Source organism: Physella acuta, unplaced genomic scaffold, assembly GCF_028476545.2.
Source record: "Physella acuta isolate Inbredline_101_S28 unplaced genomic scaffold, ASM2847654v3 ptg000463l, whole genome shotgun sequence".
NCBI lineage: Eukaryota > Metazoa > Mollusca > Gastropoda > Physidae > Physella > Physella acuta.
The window spans coordinates 950,001-972,649 of NW_026731982.1; the positions used below are offsets into that span (position 1 = coordinate 950,001).

At 33.5% G+C, this 22,649-nt stretch overlaps 1 protein-coding gene across 1 annotated transcript in view; it reads right to left on the bottom strand.

The window, feature by feature from the left end:
• The window catches only part of LOC131943608 (uncharacterized), a 34,053-nt gene that overhangs the window by 11,105 nt on the left and 299 nt on the right, over nt 1–22,649 (bottom strand). Inside the window, exons 2-9 of the mRNA XM_059303812.1 lie at nt 12,086–15,455; nt 9,962–10,055; nt 9,330–9,378; nt 3,509–3,692; nt 2,488–2,618; nt 2,283–2,348; nt 2,019–2,123; nt 562–664 (exon numbers count right to left, since the gene is read on the bottom strand). Of these exons, the coding sequence (XP_059159795.1) occupies nt 562–664; nt 2,019–2,123; nt 2,283–2,348; nt 2,488–2,618; nt 3,509–3,692; nt 9,330–9,378; nt 9,962–10,055; nt 12,086–14,291 (2,938 nt within the window). The 5' untranslated portion in view covers nt 14,292–15,455. The remainder of the gene's footprint in view (nt 1–561; nt 665–2,018; nt 2,124–2,282; nt 2,349–2,487; nt 2,619–3,508; nt 3,693–9,329; nt 9,379–9,961; nt 10,056–12,085; nt 15,456–22,649) is intronic.

A 22,649-nucleotide genomic window follows, 5' to 3' on the forward strand; every position in this document is an offset into this window, starting at 1 on the left:
CTTTTAACTTGTTACATGATAGTAAAAAAAAAAGCTCTCCATGTCTTCCCCGACCAGTAGTTTCAGTTTTATAAAATTAGACCCAAAATATGCCGCCTTTCCAAACATATAATTATAATCATTATATTTTACGTGCTTATTTCCCATCGTATGGAATTTCAATATGTATCTAAAACGTAATGTTTCAAATAAATAAAATAGTTAATTAAAGTTTCAAATTGTTTAATTATCATTTACTTTTGTAAACGGATTTATATTATAATGATAACTTTGGTTACATGTAGAGCTATATCTTAGTAATATTTTTCTTTGAATGTGTATGCAAAGCAGAATATTATCAGCATATATTATTGACCTTCTTTACTTTTTTTTTTTAGAAATACATGCTTCGGGTGTCGATTGCAGTTTGTGACTTAAAGAATAATTTTGTTTCGCCAAGGAAGGATAAGAAAGCCTTTGGTAGTTTTATTTGATTTGTATAAATATAGGATTACTTTTTATGCCTTTTTATATAGTTATTTTCATCTAATTATTACACTTTAAAAAAAAATAATTAAATACCTATTGCCTCTTTTTCTGCTCCACATTCCTCCTCTATTAGCAGAAGTAAAAGGTGTGATGTGAACCGAGTCTGTTTGTACATGGTTTTTAAGCTCAGTACAGCCTGATGAAATTATTTATGTAATCCATTTAATCTATGTTTAGGTATTTTACAATCATTTTAATCGTAAAGATTGTTAAAAGTGCCACTTAACTATCATCAGGCCTATAGCTAGGGGAAAAGATACACATGCATAATATTTGTCATTTAGAAATATAAAAGTAAAACAGACTTATGTAATTACATACCATCTCACCGACAGCATAAGTATTCAAGGACTCATTTCTTAAAGGGGTGTTAAATTTTTATTTTTGGCAATGAAATTTCGTATTAAAACTTTCACTTAATTACCCTAGCCCTATTCCTAGCGCATGCGCTAGCCCTATCGTTAGTCCTATCGTTAGTCCTAGCGTTAGTCCTAGCGTTAGTCTTAGCGTTGGTTTTAGCATTAGTCCTAGCGTTAGTCCTAGCGTTAATCCTAGCGTTATTCCTAGCGTTAGTCCTAGCCCTAGCCCTAGCCCTAGCCCTAGCCCTAGCCCTAGCCCTAGCCCTAGGAGGGGGGGGGGGTTACACAAAGGCAAGATTGAAAAAATATATATACAAGTGTATATATATATATATATATATATATATATATATATATATATATATATATATATATATATATAATTTTTTAAGGGGGGGAGGGGTTATACCGCAACGGGTGACAACCGACTTTGCTATGCCACTGGCTAATCATATTATATCTCAAGTCACAATCTTTCATGTTAAGTTGGCTTAAGTAAATGCATTAAGGATTAATTTTGAAATTTAATGGATCTAATATTGAAATAACTGTTTTATTGAATAAATAAAAGAATACCGCAATGGTTAACACATTTAAAACTTTAGCTTAGTAATAAGCAAACTACCTTGATTAGTTTTAGGCCTACGTGTTTGGATTTCAGACCAAACTTGATATTATGTAATCACATAATGTTATATTGTATTTGTTATTAACAGCTTCAAACATACAGCCAACATTTGGACAACTGGTCAGGTGCTTGAAATGGGATAATGATGTTGCGACTTAAGTTTTGCAATTGTCAACTATCGTCTAATTGACTTTGAAGTCAATAGTAGCATCAGGGTGTAGTGCAGTGCTTGAATATCTGTCACATTAAATTATTGAAAAATTGGATTGGTCTGTTAAGAGAGACTGAACACTTGTATAGAATGACTACTTTGATTGGATGGGCTGGTATGTTATATGGTAAGATAAGTTTGTTCAGAGAGGCTGGTATGTTATATGGTAAGGTAAGTCTGTTGAGAGAGGCTGGTATGTTATATGGTAAGACTGGTCTAAAGAGAAAGGCTGGTAAGCCAAGCACTATGAGGACACCATATTTGTATTTTGTAACGCGAAAAATAAACTTACTTCGAATATAATGTTATTTGTAAAATATTTCTTCGCTTCTCCTCGTCGGGCTATGTTGTGCAGAATAGCGATTACGTTTTTAGTAATAAATAAAGTATGTGAATTCTGTAAAGAAAAAAAAAACGAATGGTTTTTGATTATTCGATTCATTAACTTTAAATAGTGTATTTTGAAACAAATGTATGTATGTTAAATGATTATGCTTAAAAGTAAGTAATCAAGGGAGAGTAAAGTAAAATCAGTTAAGACAATCAGTTATTTTACCTGCATTTCTTTGATGGAAGTCAGACAATCAGTAAATATAACGATGATGTTCTTCTCAGCCAGTTGCTAAATAAAAACTGCTCATTTTTTATAGAGTCTTTGTTTAGAAATTTTTAAAACTACACTTTATTACTTTGTTCAATTTATTATAATAGTGTCTTTTATAATATTGTTGTATGTCAGCAGTAGAATAATATATAGTTACCAAAGCAAATTCTGAACTGTGATGACTACCGCCCCACAATAGACTGAGCATGTCACGAATTAAAGACAAGCTAAAATATGGAGCTGTTGTATCTAGAAGATGTTCATCTTGTAAGAATTGCATCGTCTTTTCTACAAGAATAATGATATAACAAAACATGTATGATTGTTGATATGGAAGGAACATCAGATTATTCATGGCCATTTGTATTTCTTTCAGATTTTTTTCTCCAGGGTGGGGATTGGGACTTGACACTTTCCTGGATGGGGGACAGACTGAATTTTCTGGGGGGAGGGGGCAGACGCTGGTACAAGTAGATATATATTGTCTATATAAATTAAATTCTAATTCGTCACGGGGGGGGGGGGGGGCGGTAGGCATGTTTCGGAGGCACATACCCTACCCCCCTCCCCCAATGAGATGCCTGGGAGAAACACTGATGACTACACATAATATGAACCTATTTTATTATAATTTTTTAAACCTTTTACAAACATTGTCTTTAGTTTGGTAAACACAGATATCATAACCATTCCACTAATCAACATTAAGTATAATCGATTCTAGTTCCCGAAAGCTGTTCTTATAAATACTACATGTATTCAAATGACATGCCATGACTTGCTAGAGCGTCTGCTGTTAAAGTCAATGCGGTTGTTTAACATACAAGTAGCTACTATAGTCAGTGACTTAACATACGTGTATCAACACAGTTAATGACTTAACATAAAAGTATTAACATAGTCAGTGACTTAACATACGTGTATCAACACAGTTAATGCCTTACATACAAGTAGCAACACAGTTAATGACTTACATACAAGTAGCAACACAGTGACTGAACACACTCAGTGATTTACCATGCGAGTAACAACATGCTGGTAACATCTACAAGTGACAGTCAAAAACATCCGCCTCTTCCATCTGTCAGTCTTGTTAACAACAACCAAACTGACATTTTTATGTGAGCTAGAACACCGGTTTTACTAAAATATAACTGAAATCTGTAAAACTAAATTACCCGCATAGTTAAGATTGAAAAGTAGTTTAAGAAACTTCAGTTTATCTTCAGCATTTAGAGCAGAGTAAATTGTCTTCAAACACTTCTGACATATGAAGAAATGTAAAGCGTCAAAGTCTCTCATGTTAGAAAACTCTAACATAACATCACAAACAAACTCTTTTAATACATCATAGCTTGGTGTCTGGAAGTAAACAAAAATGTGTTTTATTACTCATGTTATTAAATGATTTTAACATTATTTACAAGACAATACTAAATTTTGCTATGAGTATTTTATCTATTTAAACAAGAGGAAGTACTATATTTAAAGAAAAGCGTTTCCGAACCTTAACAGTAACATTATTATTGGTACTTTAAGTCACAGTTTTAACAAGTACTCAATTGTGATTATTTTATTTATTACAGAAAATGTTTAATTATTGAGGCCTAATAAATATGAACTAATAAAAATTATGAAATGGTTTGTGTTGTTGTGTAGACAGAGAGACACTCACAAAACAAACAGTGTAGTTCAAATCACGGACGGGGCAACCAATTATATGTTGTGAAAACTATACGCCTTAAGGGTGATCCAGTGCTTCATACAACATATAAGTCGAAACAAGTACAAACGGGTTACAAAACACGACTAAATTTGTCAACCGCTCGTTAATATCAAAAGATAATAATACTATATACACTATTTACACAACACAAACTATCCTAAATATAGACACATACGTTTGTAAACAAACTCCAGTGGCTATCTAAGAGTATAGAACTAATCAACACTAACCTTTGGGAAACCTGCACGAAACTGAGTCAATCATACCCGTTTCATACACCTTATATACCCTGACGAAAACAGGTAAAAACCAGACTGTCACAACTCACAGCACGATGATTGAACAGGGACGAACGGGACAGAGTACAAAGTATATAAAAAAAACATTCACCCCAATTCTTCACATTTCACTCATTCACCACATATATAAATATATATTTAAACAAACTTCTGCTTGGAACTGTGTTAGTATTATGCTTAAAATAATCAAAATGTTTAATTCGCAGTTTCTAGAATGTCTACTAAGTAATGTTTTGTATTAATTGTTTTCGGGCAAACGGCGAATAGCTTTCGTGCATTTGTTCCATTTGGCGTTTTGTCTCATTCGGGCAAATGTGGAAGAAAATCCGGATCCTATATTCAAAATTAAACTTTATCTTTGTGGTGGCTCGTGTGATGGAAAGTAAAAGAAGTATAGCCTCACATGTGTATATCATCGCTCAGATACACACAAGTACAGCACTCAACGGAGGTCTGGCATATAATGTCAGATACACACAAGTACAGTACTCAACGAAGGTCTGGCATATGATGTCAGATACACACAAGTACAGTACTCAACGGAGGTCTGGCATATAATGTCAGATACACACAAGTACAGCACTCAACGGAGGTCTGGCATATAATGTCAGATACACACAAGTACAGCACTCAACGGAGGTCTGGCATATAATGTCAGATACACACAAGTACAGCACTCAACGGAGGTCTGGCATATAATGTCAGATACACACAAGTACAGCACTCAACGGAGGTCTGGCATATAATGCGAGTCGACGCATTGTAGTAAAGTAAACGTGGGTCCTTTAAGATATAACGTTCTGCTTGAACTTACCTAACAAAAAAGACAGCTCAATTCAGAATGTTTATTTTTGGGAAACTTGTATTTGAAAATAATTAGATTTATTAAGACACCGCGTGTAGTTATATAGTCGCACACCCACAACCATGTCAATAGGAATTTCCAACCAATCTCAAATGTCTTACGATATAATGCCTGGGAATGAACTTAACTGTGTGTATATATATATATATATATATATATATATATATATATATGGCAAAGTCAACGTGATGTACCACATGTTACAAAGACGGCCGCAAATAAAAGAACTCTACGATTGATCAAAGTTACCGTGAAGCAGGTGAACATAATAATTTTATATAGGAGCCACTAACCTCGATAAAATGGGAACACACTACTCCTCAAGACAGTTTACTAAGGGAATAATTATCAAACACTAATTTAACTAAGATGAAACACAGTTAAAATACATAATTGACTCAAAGATGATGAGGGGCGGCATAAGTGCTGGTGATTCACAAAGAAAAAAGGAGATTGTCTTGCGCCTACTGCATGACATACAATTATTTCCCCGCCATAAACAGACACGATTCAACGACGTTATTAAACAATGAACGCAGATAACTGTATAGAAACATTGTGGAGATCAGTAAAATTGCACAATGTTAAGAATGAGTAGAACGTGAAATTAAACTAAAACAGCCACAAACTAGATACTAGTCTTCAGTAAGTAAGAACCTTAAATACTAAGGGAATAGGTGATACACATTAGGGGAAACCATCATATTTAATAGAACCATCAAATACAACTTAGATGACATTGAACCCAACACAACTGCATATTAATAAATGCCAAAATTAAACCCGACACCTCGTAATATGCAAGTTTCGACATACGCCAAAAAAAACAATAGCCGAAACTATTTAACAGAAAACAATAATCACATAATAGAACAATCAGTACATAATACTTTCTAGGAATAGTAATATGTCTCTTAAAACGACAAGAATGTACAGATTGAAAAGAAACAGTAGTAAAAAAACGAACATTGAAATACTTTAATAACACTTTAATAAATACGTGCAAACAATAACTACATTCACAGCATTAAAAGCAGCCAAGGCATGATGATCATAAAGCAAAGTTTCCCAAATATTAAAGACACATTAATCAATTAGAGGAAGTTGATGCTGACCACCACATCCGCTTTAGTTGACATGTATGGCAGGGGTTCCCAACCCAGTGCCCGCGGGTGCCATGGCGCCCGCTGAACGATTCGTATGTGCCCGCCTCTCACTATTCGACAGAGACAGAACTTTTTTCATAAACACTATTTTAAAATATGATTTATTTTCAATTATTTGTTACAAATTTAATTTTTTTTGACTGCCTAGGTTTATTAAATATGTTCGATACTTGTCCCAACTTGTCTAGCGGCGAGCCAGACTGCACTATTTACGCTAGCCTGGAACGGCTAGTGCCATTTGCACATCACACCTTGTACACGCAGAACATCTTTCTTTACGTTTTGTAACTACATTTCTCTGTGTGTATGCAATTTTTAAAAAATGCCGAATAATTTTATTATTTTGAAACATTTTTGTTTATTACTTATTAATACATTATAACTATTAGAAATAAGAAAATAAATTATGGGGAAATGACAAGTTATGAAAAGAGTTTGTCGATTTAAAAGAGGTGGTGCCCGCCACCCTACTGATATTTTAGAATGTGCTCTAGAGTAAAAAAAAGGTTGGGAACCCCTGATGTATGGCATACTGAAATATTATTGACAGCACTACTGCAGTTCGTGTTTTGACCTCAGGACAAAACACATGTGGTCAAAGCTCCGCGAAACCTATAGCCAAGAACATTTTTAAAAACATAACAACGGAATGGCAGAATAATATATACAGCTTTAAACAAAGAAAACAAATTAAGACACAGTTCACAACACCAGACCACGAACGAACTGATAATGTGTATACCTACATAGCAATTATAACTATTTGAAAGAAAATTTTAAATTATTTGAGAAAGCTCATATAAAGTGTTAGGAAACACAAACAAGAATCGTGCAACCCCATTATACCATAGGTTTAAGGGAGCTACAGTACATTACAGTAGATATGAGCTACGCATTAAGAAATGAATATAACAAAAAAATAAAGTAAAGTAAGTAAAGTTTCCCTTTCAAACCTGACGGTCTATGGGGCAAGTGAAGTAGAGTTCACTTGTTTCTGTGACCTCGGCATATGAAGAGATAGTGTGGTCAGCACTATGCCCAGCCGCCTTTACTCTCCCTAACGTGAGTTAGGTACCCATCAGAGTTGGGTGGACTCAGGGACGGTCTACTGACTTGAACCCGGATTCGAACTCGAGATTAGCGGGTTAGTAGTCCAGCTCTCTACCGCTAGACCACTCCGTCCCAAAAAAAACAAAAAAATAACATGAAAATAAAGACATATTGATTACAGGTTCAACACAACACTGCACTGATGTAAGATCTTAACACATGCGAATCACATAATATTAGAGGCATGCAAATAAAACCTACAAGAAACATAGAGAGCATGCATTTAGAATGCGATACAGTGAATTCGTTAATCCAACATTATAAACTATCATAAAAACAAAACAGCTAATAAAGCTTTCACACTTATCAAAATCAACAAGGGGGGAATGTAAAAATGACCAAGCTGATTACGATGACCTCTTGCAGACTAATTGTCAATAAATGAAGGAATAGAAGGCAATAATTAGCATTTGATACAAAAATATACAGGAACAATTTAAATTGAAATAGATAAATGAAGACATTGGTCTAGACACAGTCAATTCACAGAAAATGTATTTGGATGGAAGATAATAATTTTAAAATGCAGACTTGATTTTTTTATTAGAAGCATTGGTCGTTCATAAAAGCCCTTATTGTTTTAGAGCATTTATTATTGTCTTTTTATAATACTTGAAGTTAATGTTAACTTTTTGATTTATAATTATAATACATCGTAATGATTTAGTTCATGTACTTTACAAATTTATATAACGTATGTATTACATATCTTGACAAACAGAAAGACTCAATGTTAACCAAAAACTCCAAAAAAAGTGAGATTAAATGTCTTTATAATGAAATAATAAGCAATGTATCAAATAGTAGATACAGTGAACAGAAGTGTAAGAATCCTCAACGAACTGATTATTTTTACTGGGGTAAAAGAGGCGATTGCAAGTCTGTATGTCGGTATAGATAGGCAGATAGAAGACAAAACAGTAATTCAAATAGAGCCACAAACAGTAAACAAAAATATCAGAAATATCAAGAGACGTGTACCTCATGAAGATAAGAAAAAATGCCACCATGTAAACAGAAGTATAATACGTTTTTTATCTCTTTTTTTAAATATTTACATATAATGTTACATATAATGTTATTTTATCTTGACTTTTTTTTCTCACACTTTCACGTTTTAGTATTCAGGTTAAAATCGTTGTTGATTTTGTATAAAAACATGTTAATTGTAATTATGTCACTGTAAAATTTCAAAAAAAAAATGGTCCAAAAATGTTTTCATAAAACACATTTTTACACATTAGAAAACTATTAGAAAACTATTAAGTGTAAGACATAAGACGGAAAAACTACTATTTTACCGCCATCTTGTGCTGTCCCAAGCTCTTTGTCACACATTCCAGGTTTTACCGCAGTGACCTCTGACCCGGTCTTTCAAATGTCCAGTCGGGTTAATTTTACTAAGTGACTGATCTTTGTGTTTGTAAGGTTCTTGGCACGGAAGTCGATTTCCCGGCAGTTTCGGGTTTGTACGTGAAGGCAACTATGTGTCCCTAAACTTTTTTAAGGTCCTAACACCTCCCCTCCAACGGTCAAACTGGGTATCAGGTGGTAGGACACGGTGTCCCGCGCCTGGTGGGTAGGGAAGACAAGCCTGGTGAGAACCGACGGATGAAACGCGACCAAAGTGTAGTGTTCAAACCAATATCTTAGTGAGACTGTTTCCACAAATGCCAGTTAGTCTGAGTTTTACCACGTCGAGGCCTGCCTGGCTTATGGGAGGTCAACTCATGAGTCGGTATTTCCGTTTCACGAAAGTCACGAAAATTAATCGTAAACACTGATAACACTTAATATATTGTGTGTTTATGTATTAACAATATAACTTCCTACCTGATTGTTGCGACAGAAAAGAACAATCTTTACATAACAATCGATGGATCTGTTTTTATAGAATATATATATACACAGCATTTGTATTATTTGTTTGGATGTATTTGTTTTGTTTTTTTCAAAAATCGACATAATGAGAAGTAAATAAAGTTTCAAGAAAATAAAAACACAATACATTGACATGCTTCGATAACGATGATGTATAATTGCATAAATGGTCCAAATATATAAATGTAACAAATCATTCTAAAGCCTTCATATTTAGAATAGTACGATTATGATCCTTAATGTAATATCGATCTTCATCCTCATATTAATTGGTTAGACGGCGTATGGGTAAAATAGAGGATAATTGTTATGTAATGTTCTGCGCAATAAGTTAGCTTGCCATAATATGAATAAACTGGGTGATCACGGGGTGATTGGGAAGCGTTACATTTATTGACAAAGTTCACAGCATAGCAGGCCTATGAGTTTACTTCTATGTGAAAGGATATAGGCCTACATTGAATTAGGTCTCGCGGTCAGTATCAAAATATATGTAAGCCTATGTAATTTTTGTTAGTTATAATGTATCACTTCTTTGTTGCAAATGTATAGGCATGTCCCTGTAAGCTACACAAATTACTTACCTTTTAAAGTTGCGGAAATCTGCGTGGTTTTGTGCACGGATGGTTGAAGTGCTCAGTTCGTTATTAGTGTCGTTTTGTACACCTTGATTTAGTGCTGTGTATTTAATAAATATACAATATTTATTAGTATACTAATCCCAAGGGTACATATAAGTTTTAATTAATTATTCAAATCTAGAAGTTGATACACATTATTGAAAGAATTAGCTAATTTAAAATTTAATGTCTGAATAAGTGTTACGTGTATGTTAGTTTTTGTTAGGAGTTATGGTTAATAGGAACATGTGCAAAAGTAAACCGCATTAATAATTATATAACAACATTGATAGGAATAGAGTTAGGTTTAAGATTGGGATTTAGTTACAGTTAGTTTAACAGTAAGGTTTAAAGTTAGCGATAGGCAATTGGTAGTTTTAAGGAAAAGATTAGGGTAAAAGCTGGGGTAAAAGATATTTTACTATAGATGTTTGGGAAAAAGTTTGTAAGAAGGTTATTGTAATGGGTGGACATTGGGACTTAGTATCTGGTTTTGGCAAGACAAAATAAAACGTTTTAACACTTAATATACTGTACAGATTCTAATTTCATTTAATATCGGGTTAAAAGTTTAGGGATTATTGGAGTTCTAAGATGATGTTCTATCCAGTTTGTGTTCATACAGTGCGAATCAGAAAGAACCAAATACAACATATAGTTTAATATACATGTCTAGAAGATATCATTGTTCGTGTTTGACCAAAACGACGCAGGAAAATGAAAGCTAAATAGACCTTTGCTTTGAATGAAAAATGTACTGATATATATTTGACAACTTGGAATAAGAAGACTAAGGACGAGTCTGAATGGATTTAGTAGAGAAAGCATGCCAAAGCTCTCAATGAGCTGCAGAACATGTAAGATGAATGAACGAGTGCTTCACTAGACGCTAAGAAAAAGTACGGATGTGTTGAGTCTAAAAAAACACAAAAACAAAAACTTACTATAAACAAGCTTTTAAATGAAAAGAACAATATAAAACTAACCCGCTAAAATATGTACAAAATATCATGGGCGTTCAAAGCTTTTATGAAAAAAATCAGATTATTTTTATTTTCTTATTTTCAGAGTATTTAAACGTTTTTTTTTTAAATATTTGTTTAATTTTCTACTTTTCAATTATTCATATTTTATGAAGTCGACACGACCGTGATTACAGTTTACAGACACCAGCAAACTGAACAAGCGAAGGATATTTCTTAAACTTGTTACCTCATCTTAGTTTCAAATCGTTTAAAAAATGGATTATCTGCTTCTAATATCCGTTACTAGATCGACCGTCTATGCGATTGTAAACATTATTGTAAACCACAGCTCACCAGACTGTTCTTGTGATCTCGTCTAACTAGTTATCTCCCCTTCTGATAGAATATATTAATCTATCAGGTAATTTAATTTTGGTATGTCCCTTTAGTTTCGAAACTGTTTAATTAATTTGTAATGAATAATAAATCTGAGGCGGGTGGGGTGCGGATCGCATCAGGTGACACCATTTATAGAGACAAAAAAAAATGGCAAAATATACCATTAATGAACTTCTAAATACTAATTAAGTCTTTTAAGTACTAATTAACGATCACGACGAGTTGATAAGAGGTGTAGGGGGGGGGGGGACACCATGGCGTAAACCTGTTCATTTAGAGAAAACAATGCTTCAACCACATGTATTAATAACTGATTATAGATAAAGATCAATACTATTAACTGTGCACACTTTGAAGCTATCACCGAGGGGTTGGGAGTGACACCAACTGCAAAATTTAGAGACGTTAATTTAAAATGAATATTTAAATGGGGGTGACACCACATCTAATAATTTACAATAGAAAAGTTGTCTGTTTCACATGAATTAATTGGTGGATCCAAATAATTTATGCATACATTCACACTATTTGGAAATTATATATATATATTTATATATAAAAATATATATATAAGTATATATACGTATATATACGTATATATATACATATATATACATATATATATATATATATATATATATATATATATATATATATATATATATATATATATATATATAAAGATAGATAGATAGATATATAAACGTTTATAAAATATACATACTTGTTAAACAGTGGTGACTAAGGATCTTGATATTTCTCGCAAAATAAGTCATGTAGCTATGCTCATCAGCAAAAGAAGTTATTATTTCTAACAAACTCTTGCTTTCTTTTTTAAGTGCAAGAAAAACTAATTCTGATAGGTAAGTTGTTAAATACGTTTGAAGTTCTATGCTCCCTACGGTTTCATGTAAAAAATTCACAGATGTATTTTTTGATTTCTTCCATCTGTTTGGTTTAAAAACAATGCAATCTAAGGCACTTTTTAGTAGTAATTGCACTGTTCTGTTCTTTTCATTTTGAGCTGCAAGCATTAATGCATCCAATCCGTATCTATTCACACGATTGAAATCTCCTCCAGTTTTTAAAATTAGTTGTACTATTTCATCAAGTCCATTTTGAGATGCAAATAACAATGCATCCCATCCATTTTGATCGCAAAGCTTAACATTTGCTCCTTTCTTGATTAAAAACAACGCAGTATTTGCGAGTCCTTTCATACATGCTTCCATTAATGCGCTTACACCAAATAAATCAACACTATTGATGTCTGCTCCATTTTCTACAAGTATTTCTATTATTGTATCTTGTCCTTTTTCTAAGGCATAAAACAATGCATTCATGCCATTTTTGTCAGTTTGATTTATATCTGCTCCGCATTTGATAAGCAATTCAACAATTGTTGTAAGTCCATTACCTGAGGCAGCCATCAAAGCACTACGTCCGTCTTTATCAGTTAAATTAAAATCAACTCTACGTTTTATAAGCAATTCCACAATTGTAACATGTCCTTTATCTAAGGCATTTATTAAAATATCGTTATAGCCTTTGTCATTTATATTAATATCTGCTCCGTTTTTCATTAGTAATTCAACAATGTTATCATGTCCTTTAGCTAAAGCGTACATTAATGCGTCTCGACCGGTGTTGTCAATTTTACTAATATCTGCTCCGCTTTTGATAATTTTAACGTGTCCTTTAGCTGGGGCATCCATTAAAGCATCACAACCGCTTTTGTCAAATTTATTATTATCTGCTCCGTTTTTCAAAAACAATTCTACAATTTTATCATGCCCATATTTTGAAGCAACTATCACTGCATTAGTGCCGTACATATCAACATGATTTATATCTGCTCCGCTTTTGATAAGTAATTCCACAATTTTATCATGTCCATTTTTTGAGGCATGCATCAATGCACCCATGCCATAATTTGCAGCTCTATTAATATCGGCCCCATTTAACATAAGAAACTCCACAATTTTATAATGTCCTTTATCTGATGCATCAATTAAAGCATTCATACCCCGTTTATCAATTCTATTAATATCTGCTCCGCTTTTGATAAGTAGTTCCACTATTTTATCATGTCCATTTTTTGAGGCATGTATTAAGGCATCACATCCGTATTTGTCAGTAAGATTTATATCAGCTCCTCTTTTTATTAGCAATCCCACAATTTTACCACGTCCTTTTCTTGAGGCAAATATCAATGCATTACATCCTTCTATGTCAGCTTGGTTTATAGCTACTTCACTTTTGAAAAGCAATTCCACGATTCTATTATGTCCTTTTCTTGAGCCTTTCATCAATGCACTCCTGCCATATGTGTCACTATGATTTATATCCGCCCCGTTTTTTATTAACATTTCAAATATTTTATCATGTCCATTACGTGAAGCAAATATCAATGCATTACATCCATCTTTGTCAGTGTGGTGAATATCTGATCCGCTTTCGATAAGAATTTCCACAATTTCATCATGTCCATTTTTTGTGGCATGCATTATTGCATCTAGTCCTTTATTGTCAAGCATGTCAATATCTTCTCCGTTTTTTATAAGCAATTCCAAAACTGTATTGTGTCGATTACGTGAAGCTAATATCAATGCACTACATCCGTCTTTGTCAGTGTGATGAACATCTGCTCCGCTTTTGAAAAGTATTTCAAGAATTGTTTCATGTCCATTATTTGTTGCATGCATTAGTGCATCCAATCCGCCTTTGTCTATTGCTTTAATATCTGCTCCGCTTTTGATAAGCAACTCCACGATTTTACCACTTCCTGTACTTGAAGCATATATCAATGCGTTACATTCGTCTTTGTCAGTTTGGTGAATATGTGGTCCGCTTTCGATAAGTAATTCCACAATTGTGTCATGTCCATTTCTTGAGGCATGCATCAATGCACTTAGTCCATCATTGTCCATTTTGTTTATATCAGTTCTTCTTTTTATAAGCGATTCGACAATTTTACTACGACCTTTACTTGAAGAAATTATAAATGCATTACATCCTTCTTTGTCTGTGCGAAGAATATCTGCGCCGCTTTTGATAAACAATTCACAATTTTATCATTTACTTGACGTGAGGCAAATAGCAATGCATCGCATCCATCTTTGTCAATTTGATGAATATCCGCTCCGCTTTTGATAAGCAACTTTACTATTTTATAATGTCCTTTAGCTATGGCATCCATTAACGCATCGCGACCGAATTTTCAATAATACTAACATCTGCTCCACTTTTGATAAGTAGGCCTACTTCAACTATTTTAGCATGTCCATTTCTTGAGGAACGCATTAATGCATTTGTGCCATCTTTTGCAGTTCTATTAATATCGGCTCTGTTTTGCATAAGCAATTCAACAATTTTCTCATTTCCTTTAGATGAGGCATTCATTGAAGCATTGCGACCGCCGTTGTCAATTCTATTAATATCTGTTCCCGTTTTTATAAGCAATTCTACAATTTTATAATGTCCATTTTTTGAGGCTTCCGTCAATGCATTCCAGCCATATTTATCAGTATGATTTATATCTACTCCGTTTTTTATAAGCAGTTCCACAATTTTACGGTTTCCATGTTTTGAAGCAATTATCAATGCATTACATCCTTCTTTTTCAGTGCGGTGAATATCTGCTCCGCTTTTGATAAACAATTCAACAATTTTTTATGCCCATAACTTGAAGCGTTCATCAAAGCACTGCGTCCGTTCTTGTCAGTTATATTAAGATCTACTCCGCGTTTGATAATCAATTCAACAGTTTTATCATGTCCATGACGTGAGGCAAATATCAACGCATCACATCTGCCTTTTTCACTTTGATAAAAATCTATTCCATTTTGAGAAATCAATTTAATTATTTTATTATTCCCATTAGCTGTGGCATTCAGCAAAGTGTCATGCTTATGACTTTCATTTCGATTTATATCTACTCAAGTTTGGATAAACAATTCTACAATTTGATTCTTTACTTCAGTTGGGTCATCCATTAAAGCATCTCGTCCGTCTTATATGCATCAGATCCGTCTTTTTACAATTATTCTTGATTTTGTCTAACGTATTCGCTGTCCTTTAAAAAATGAATTCACCTGAAAACAAATTTACAACAAAATTTAACATTGAAAAAAATATCCCCAAAAAAAGTGGTGCATTATTTTAGAGAATTATGGTCTGCTTCTTCATAATAAAAGATACGGGTTTCCAAACATGAAGTCTTGATGGATTTTCTAGTGGGTTCTGCATCTTCAATAGAACTTTACAATAAAATCCGCTCTACAAACTAAACTAGCAAAGGACTAGATAAGTCTCATTCATGACTTTACAAACCAATATGAGAATTATTTAGAATAATTTGGAAATATATTTTTAATTTTTTATTCACCATGAACCTTGTTGTAAACGCCATAAGCTTGAATTAATAGTGCGATTTCAGCAATAGAGCACAATATTTGTTTTCATGGCTGTTTATATGCAAAAGAAGTAGAACTTCTTACTATACAATTACGTCTTACTTTACAAGAAAATTTAGTATACTTAAACAAAAATCAAAGATGAGAGGTATCAATATGTAGCATTAATATCTCTATACTTCTAAAACTCAAGTTTGTTTACATGTTTGAATATTTATTTGTTTGTTTTTTTGTTTGTCTGATTGACTACTGGAGAAAATCTGCTCTGTGAATAGGGCTGTAAAATAGTATGTAGGTAGAGAACGAGTTTAGTTTTCAGACAGACTGTTAATCACACATTTATTTAAAGACGTTAATTAATTTATTGATTTATTCATAGGTAGATTAACCACATTAATTTTAAAAGATTAAAACATTGACTTAATTTTGTGGAAATAGTGACGTCACTTAATTTGTTTACTTTTTAGTACAATAAATGGCGACTTCAATCCAAGATGTAGTTGCCGATTCAGATGTTTAACGCGTTCTTAAACTAATTTTCTGTCGGCTATACCTTTAACAATACGTCCCTTTGCTATTTTTATTACGTTTCAACACTATTATCAATGTTTTAACACTTCTTTTTATTTTATTATACAATACATTTAATTTGAAATAATTCTAGATCTAATTCTAGGGCTGATTCTCGTAGAATAGATTTTGTTACGCTGCTTAGAAGTAAAAAATATAAGATATTATCTTCTGTGTGAGCCTAGATAGCTAAGAGGTTAGCACATTAGTTACCATGCGCGTGGCATGGGTTTTAGACATGCCAGTGTTTATTTTTTATAATTTTTTTAGTTGTGAATGATAATGTTGCTTTTGCCTATTGGAACTTAGCGGGATACAGGGCAGGTGAAGTAGAGTTCACCTATTTCTTTGTCCTCAACATATAAAGTGGATAGTGTCGTCAGAGCCATGCTCGGCCGGAATTTTTTTTTTTTTATAAAGATAAAGTATGTTGTCTGAGACTTGGCGGAACACTGGGCAGGTGAAGTAGTGTTGGGTAGGTGTAAAGTTCACCTGTGACGACAGCATACGAAAAGAAAGTGTGGTCAGACCCACGCTCAGCCAAAATCTGTGTTTTCACAGACAAAAACATGTCTGAGTTGGGAGGAAACTGGGCAGGTGAAGTAGAGTTGATCTGTTTTTGTGACTTCAGACTTTGAAAAGATTATGTTGTCATACCCATGCTCAGAGAGAGTCAGTGTTTTTAAAAGACAAAAACGTCTGAGGTGTGACGCCTTTTTGAATGTGGGGGTCTGGTTATTTTGTGATGATTAGTGAACCCCGAAACCCACAGTTATCTAACTAGATAAAGGGTAGTCTAGTTAGTGCTAAAAATACGCTTAGAATATGCTATATCATGTTAGTTATTCAAAATTGTCATTCGTAAAAGGTTATAAAATATTTAATTAATGTTACTGTTTATTGTTATCAGTGCTTATTTGTTTTACAGTGATATACTCTTTGACGTGTTTCGTCTGGATCAAGAGCTGCCGAATCACGGACCAATTTAGTAAAGTTTGTTTATGTTTACTCTAGATTTTATTTGCTCAAAGCACACACACACACACACACACACACACACACACACACACATACACAAGACATATCAAGCAGCAAACCCTTATATTTCTTTTAAAAAATTACATAATTCCTATAAATATTAATAGCGTTGTTGGCCGCTGCTGTCTCGTTATAGCTCAATGTTACGAAGAGCGTTTTACGAGTGGAATTAAGTAGGAATGAATAGTTATGAAAATGAATACTAAATGCATTGAATCATGACGCTATACGAGGTGACATCTTTGCGTTGCTGTGGAGAAAACATATTATTAGGCTAAATAATATCGTTAGTGAACGCTCGAAATAGTGTAAAATTTAAACTTTACAAAAACAATTAGTTTAAAAAGAAATACACCTGTCATTTTTTTTTATTCTTGCTTTATTATTATATATTATTATCGGCTTTTGCCCTGGGGCATGCTGGTCAGAAGTCTGGGCAAAATTGTGCCATGTTAAATAGGATCCAAGAAAAATACAGCAAGCAGTATTTACATGTAAATAGCTCAGTTTTTTAAAACAAGGTAACGCGATTAACAATATAGGATTGGTATAGCTTTGATGAAACCCTCTTAAAATATTACGTAATACTTTTTGCTGGGACTGCGGCACGAGCGGGAAAGGGCACGCTATTATATATATCATATATATATATATATATATATATATATATATATATATATATATATATATATATATATATATATATAATCAAGACTCTTTTTCTCTCAACTCAATACAACTATCGAACTTAAATATGGCAATCCAACTCGAAAAGCTAATGTTTAATAAAATTAGTAAAGACATTGGTGGATTCAAAATTATACATTTCTTGTTGAAACATGATGGCAACTATTTAAAACACCACTTAGATTTTTCATTGTTATATAATTTTTAGTTTAAATAAGAAAATTATAGATTTTAGATTTATTCCAGAATATTAAAGAGAACGCTTTTTAAATTAAAAGTTTAATTGATTTTTTACAAATAATGATAATTACCAGTAGGAGATTTTCTCTCATCAGAAAGTTTGCTTGCGTATTAATTATGAAGAAACAATAACAAGCAGTAACATTTGCTTGTTTCGCTATAATTGGCTACTTCCGTCCATCCTTTCTTACATTCGTTGTTGAAGTGTGTAATTGAGAAGTTAACTGTTGAGGGTTTGTATTTGTGACACCCAAAATTGGGTTTTATAATTGAGAAGTTAACAATTGTAGTTTATACTTGATAAGTTATTTGTTAGATATTATGTTTCAGAGGTTAAATGTTAGGTATTATATTTGAGAAGTTAGTTATTGATGTTTATATTTGATAAGTTAACTTTTTGCACAACCATACTTAGCGGACAATTGACGTAACAATCTTTTGTTTTGCAGCAGTACTTGATTTTTTACAAATGTATATTTATCTCATGGGCAAAACCAGGTGGTGAAATACGCATAGGGGTTAGTGTGAATGACATTTGATGACGCTTAAGTCTATCATCTTTCGACAGTGAGCGGAAAAAAGGTCAAAAGAAAAAAAGGGTTAGACAAAAATCAGTTTATGGTAGTACTTATTGTGACATTAAAAGAGCGGGAGTGATCTCGCTAAAATTTTCCAAAATATACTTATATTAAACAACTGGGGATGGCAACTCGGTGTATAGACATGATTTTTAATCATGCTAGAAAATCAATTGTAGCAGTTATTACGCGTTTTAGAAAACTATTTTAATGAACTGTAATATAAATTAATTAATATAAATTAATTAAAATAATCTATATTTGACCGAGATCAGTTTATATTTAGAACAAAATACTATTTAAAAAAAACATAACAAAATTAAGCAATTTTGAGAGCGGGTGGGGGGGGGTGGTGGGGGTGGGGCTGAGGTGTGAAATAATTTAAGGGCAGGATCTGTCTTTTTGTGACGATGTGTGACGGGGGGACGGGGGAGGGTAAAAATCGTACGAAAGAGTGACGTCACTTATGACGTCACTATTACCTTTGCTATGCTACTAATTTACATGTTTATTTCTCGACTTTAGAATTTTCGCCTTAATGAAGTTAGCCGTGTTGTAGTGTTGCTTAACGTACTATGTATCATCTACGGTCAATGATCTAGACCTACAGTATCGTAATAATTATCGTAATAATAAATAAAAACTAAAAAAAACATCGATGTTGCAAAATAGTGCATAAACTATGCCCTACTATAACGTGGTTACACTCATGGTTTAGAAGTGTGTTAGTCATTTAGAGTAGATATTTTTTAAATTATATTATACTTCCTAAGTATAAAGTCATACTTCTAAAGAATAGTTATAGTTATTTATTAAGTTAATATATGGTAGAATAATCGAAAAGCACACACACACACACAACAATAACCTTTACCCTTAAAATACACCGCCATGTCCTCGCTGGGAGAACCAATGTTGTGTATCCCCGTGATATTTTTGCAACAAGAAAAATCTTAAGAACAAACGTATACGATTACAAGTCACTACTAGTCTGTAATTTCAGCCTTGTTAGTAAACGTAGGTTGGTGTGCTATTTTTATATGAATGGCTTCTTGTTTACTGCTCGACGATCAGGTCACATAACCTGCAGTGTTATCAGCAGCTAATTAATACGAAATGACGTCAATGATGTAGAAGATAAGAGAGGCAGAGGCGTAGCGACCCCTCCCGGCGTTCGGGGACAAACTTTCGATTTGCACCCCCCTCGAACTTTTGATTTGCACCCTCCACCCTCAAACTTTCAATTTGTTTTTGGCGCCCCCTCTAAGGTTGGCGCCCGGTGACATATGACCCCACCCCCCGCCCCCCTCGCGACGCTTCTGAAGAGAGGGAGGGGATTATTGAATAGATAAGACTAAATGGGAACATGGGCATAATGCTGACTATACCTTCCCTTCATATTCAAAAGTTAAGAAACATGAATTCTACTTCATCTGCCGCATGGATTTTAAGTCTGAAAGTGAATGTTTACTTATATTTGCATTTATTTGTAGATCTATGTCTACGTGTTTGATGTAAAAGTATAACCTTGCTTTTCTTTACCATCCAGTTTTGTTTTCGACTTTTAATCACGAAAATTTTATGTCGACCACTTACCATTACAATTGACAGTAAACACATTGCGTGTTACACTTTGTATTATCTCAAGTTTTTGTTGTGTGCCGTGCTTGAGTTCTATTTTATAGGCTGATGGGGAAACGCTTAGCACATCCATGCGGATGTGACACAAGGACTACTACATTGTTTACATTGTCTTTTGCTTCATACTTCCCGTTTAACTTTTTAAGTTTCTCACGCCAGCGAGCATACACGGCGTCCAATCGTCCAATCATCTGTTCGTCGTGGGTCACGTGGGATAAGCTGCACCAATCGCTTTCCAAGTCGGGGTGTTCTATAGTCCAGCCTGCCAGCGTCACCACGTGCTTTACTCTTCGTCGTACCAAAACCGGACGTTCGTGTTGTCCGCTTCCGACTGGTCAAACACGACGTGCCGTGCTGTGATGACGTCAATGTGACCCCAGACTCTACACGGCTGACCCGACTCTTTACGCTCCTCACAGTGGCACGGCAACATCTTAGAGTCATATTTCGTCGCGTACAAAACAGTGTTAAATAGTGTTCCGATGAAAATCTACTGTACACTTCTTGGCAAAGTTTTAATTATTAATCTAAATAACTGTAAAACAACAAATAGAAGAATATGTGCAAATAATGTAAACAAACGACGACAGGCGATTGTTTTGTTTATCTAGAAACAAGATGGCTGCTTAGCACACGTGGTTAGTTGCAACCTATAGTGGATTATTATGATTTACTGTATGATTGGTCAAACGTATAAATGAATCTCTTCCCATTTATTATTTTTACGCGCATGCCCTTATATGGAGTTTGACATCAAATTTTACTTGGTAGAAAACAACGTTTATCACACTTATTTGTAGAACAAAATAAAGGTCGCTCCACCAGCGTGTACACGAGTGCTAGGCTGATAGGTTGCCGAATACTTTACGTTGCCTCCTGGGCAATAGAACACTCGTTGGAAGATAGCCGCTGTCCGCGTAGTAGTGTAAACAGTTGCTGGGGAGGTGCCATGTTTTACATCGCAATAAACGAATTACCGTTGGCTGTAGAGGTTGGAAACGATCAGGTTAGATAGCTTAATTGTGTTACTATCAGAATTAGTGTTAAACCCAAACTAGTAGAAAAAAATGTAAAATGTCGAATCATGTGTGGTGTCTGGCCTTAATTACACTGTTGACCTGAGATCACTTTCTTTTGTTGTCAAAAAATTATGAAAATAAATTAGTTAAAACCGGATTATTTCACAGATCTTTCAGTTCGAGAATAATAAGAAAAGAACGTTTTTATTTATGTTATGTTTTAAAACAGCTTTCAGAGCGGACGACAGAAAATTGTCTGATATTTGAAGGCAAAAATTAAGTAAAAATAAATTAGATTTGTTGAATAACAAATTAGGCCTATATGTTTCGTTTATGATTAGTCCATAATTTTTTAATGTGTCGGAAATCGTACTTTTCGACCAATTTGCATTTTGACACTATTTCGCAAAGCACTTTGTATTTTGAAATATATTTTTAAAAACCCTGCATCCATTATAGAAGTCGTTGTCAATTAAAAAAAAACATATTAAAATACTGTTTAAAATGTCTGACCACTGTTAAGCAATAAATGCTTATGTTTAATATTGATTAGTACTCTACTCGACCATATAACAAATATCATTGATTCCAAAACCAAAACAACACAACATACAACATTGAAGAAGTCAAACCAAGGTAAACGAAACACTTTACCACATCAAGATACTCTACACTGTAAAAGTGAAAACTTAACCATCTCGATACAACAAAAACATCACAGGCTCAATTTTCAAAAGGTTTTACTCTATAGCACATTTAACAAAAGTTCTATACTTATTTTTAGAAAAACAATTATACAGTTTGCTAGGCTTGAATGAGTGGGCTATTATGACTAGAAAACATAATGTCATTAGCTTCAAAACGATGCATTATTTTTATGTTGCATTTTAACAGATTACCTTTAAAATGTTACACATATTCTAAAGGTAATTTTGCTGCAAGTGGCTTATTGAAATTATCCTTTGCCAAAAAAAAAATATGGCAAAATGTGATTGAAACGCTTTATTGATAAACATTCTTTAACTTTTCAGAATTTAGCAAAGAAATTAAAATGTTAATATTTTTAAACAAATGCAATGAAATTGATTTAACTACACTAC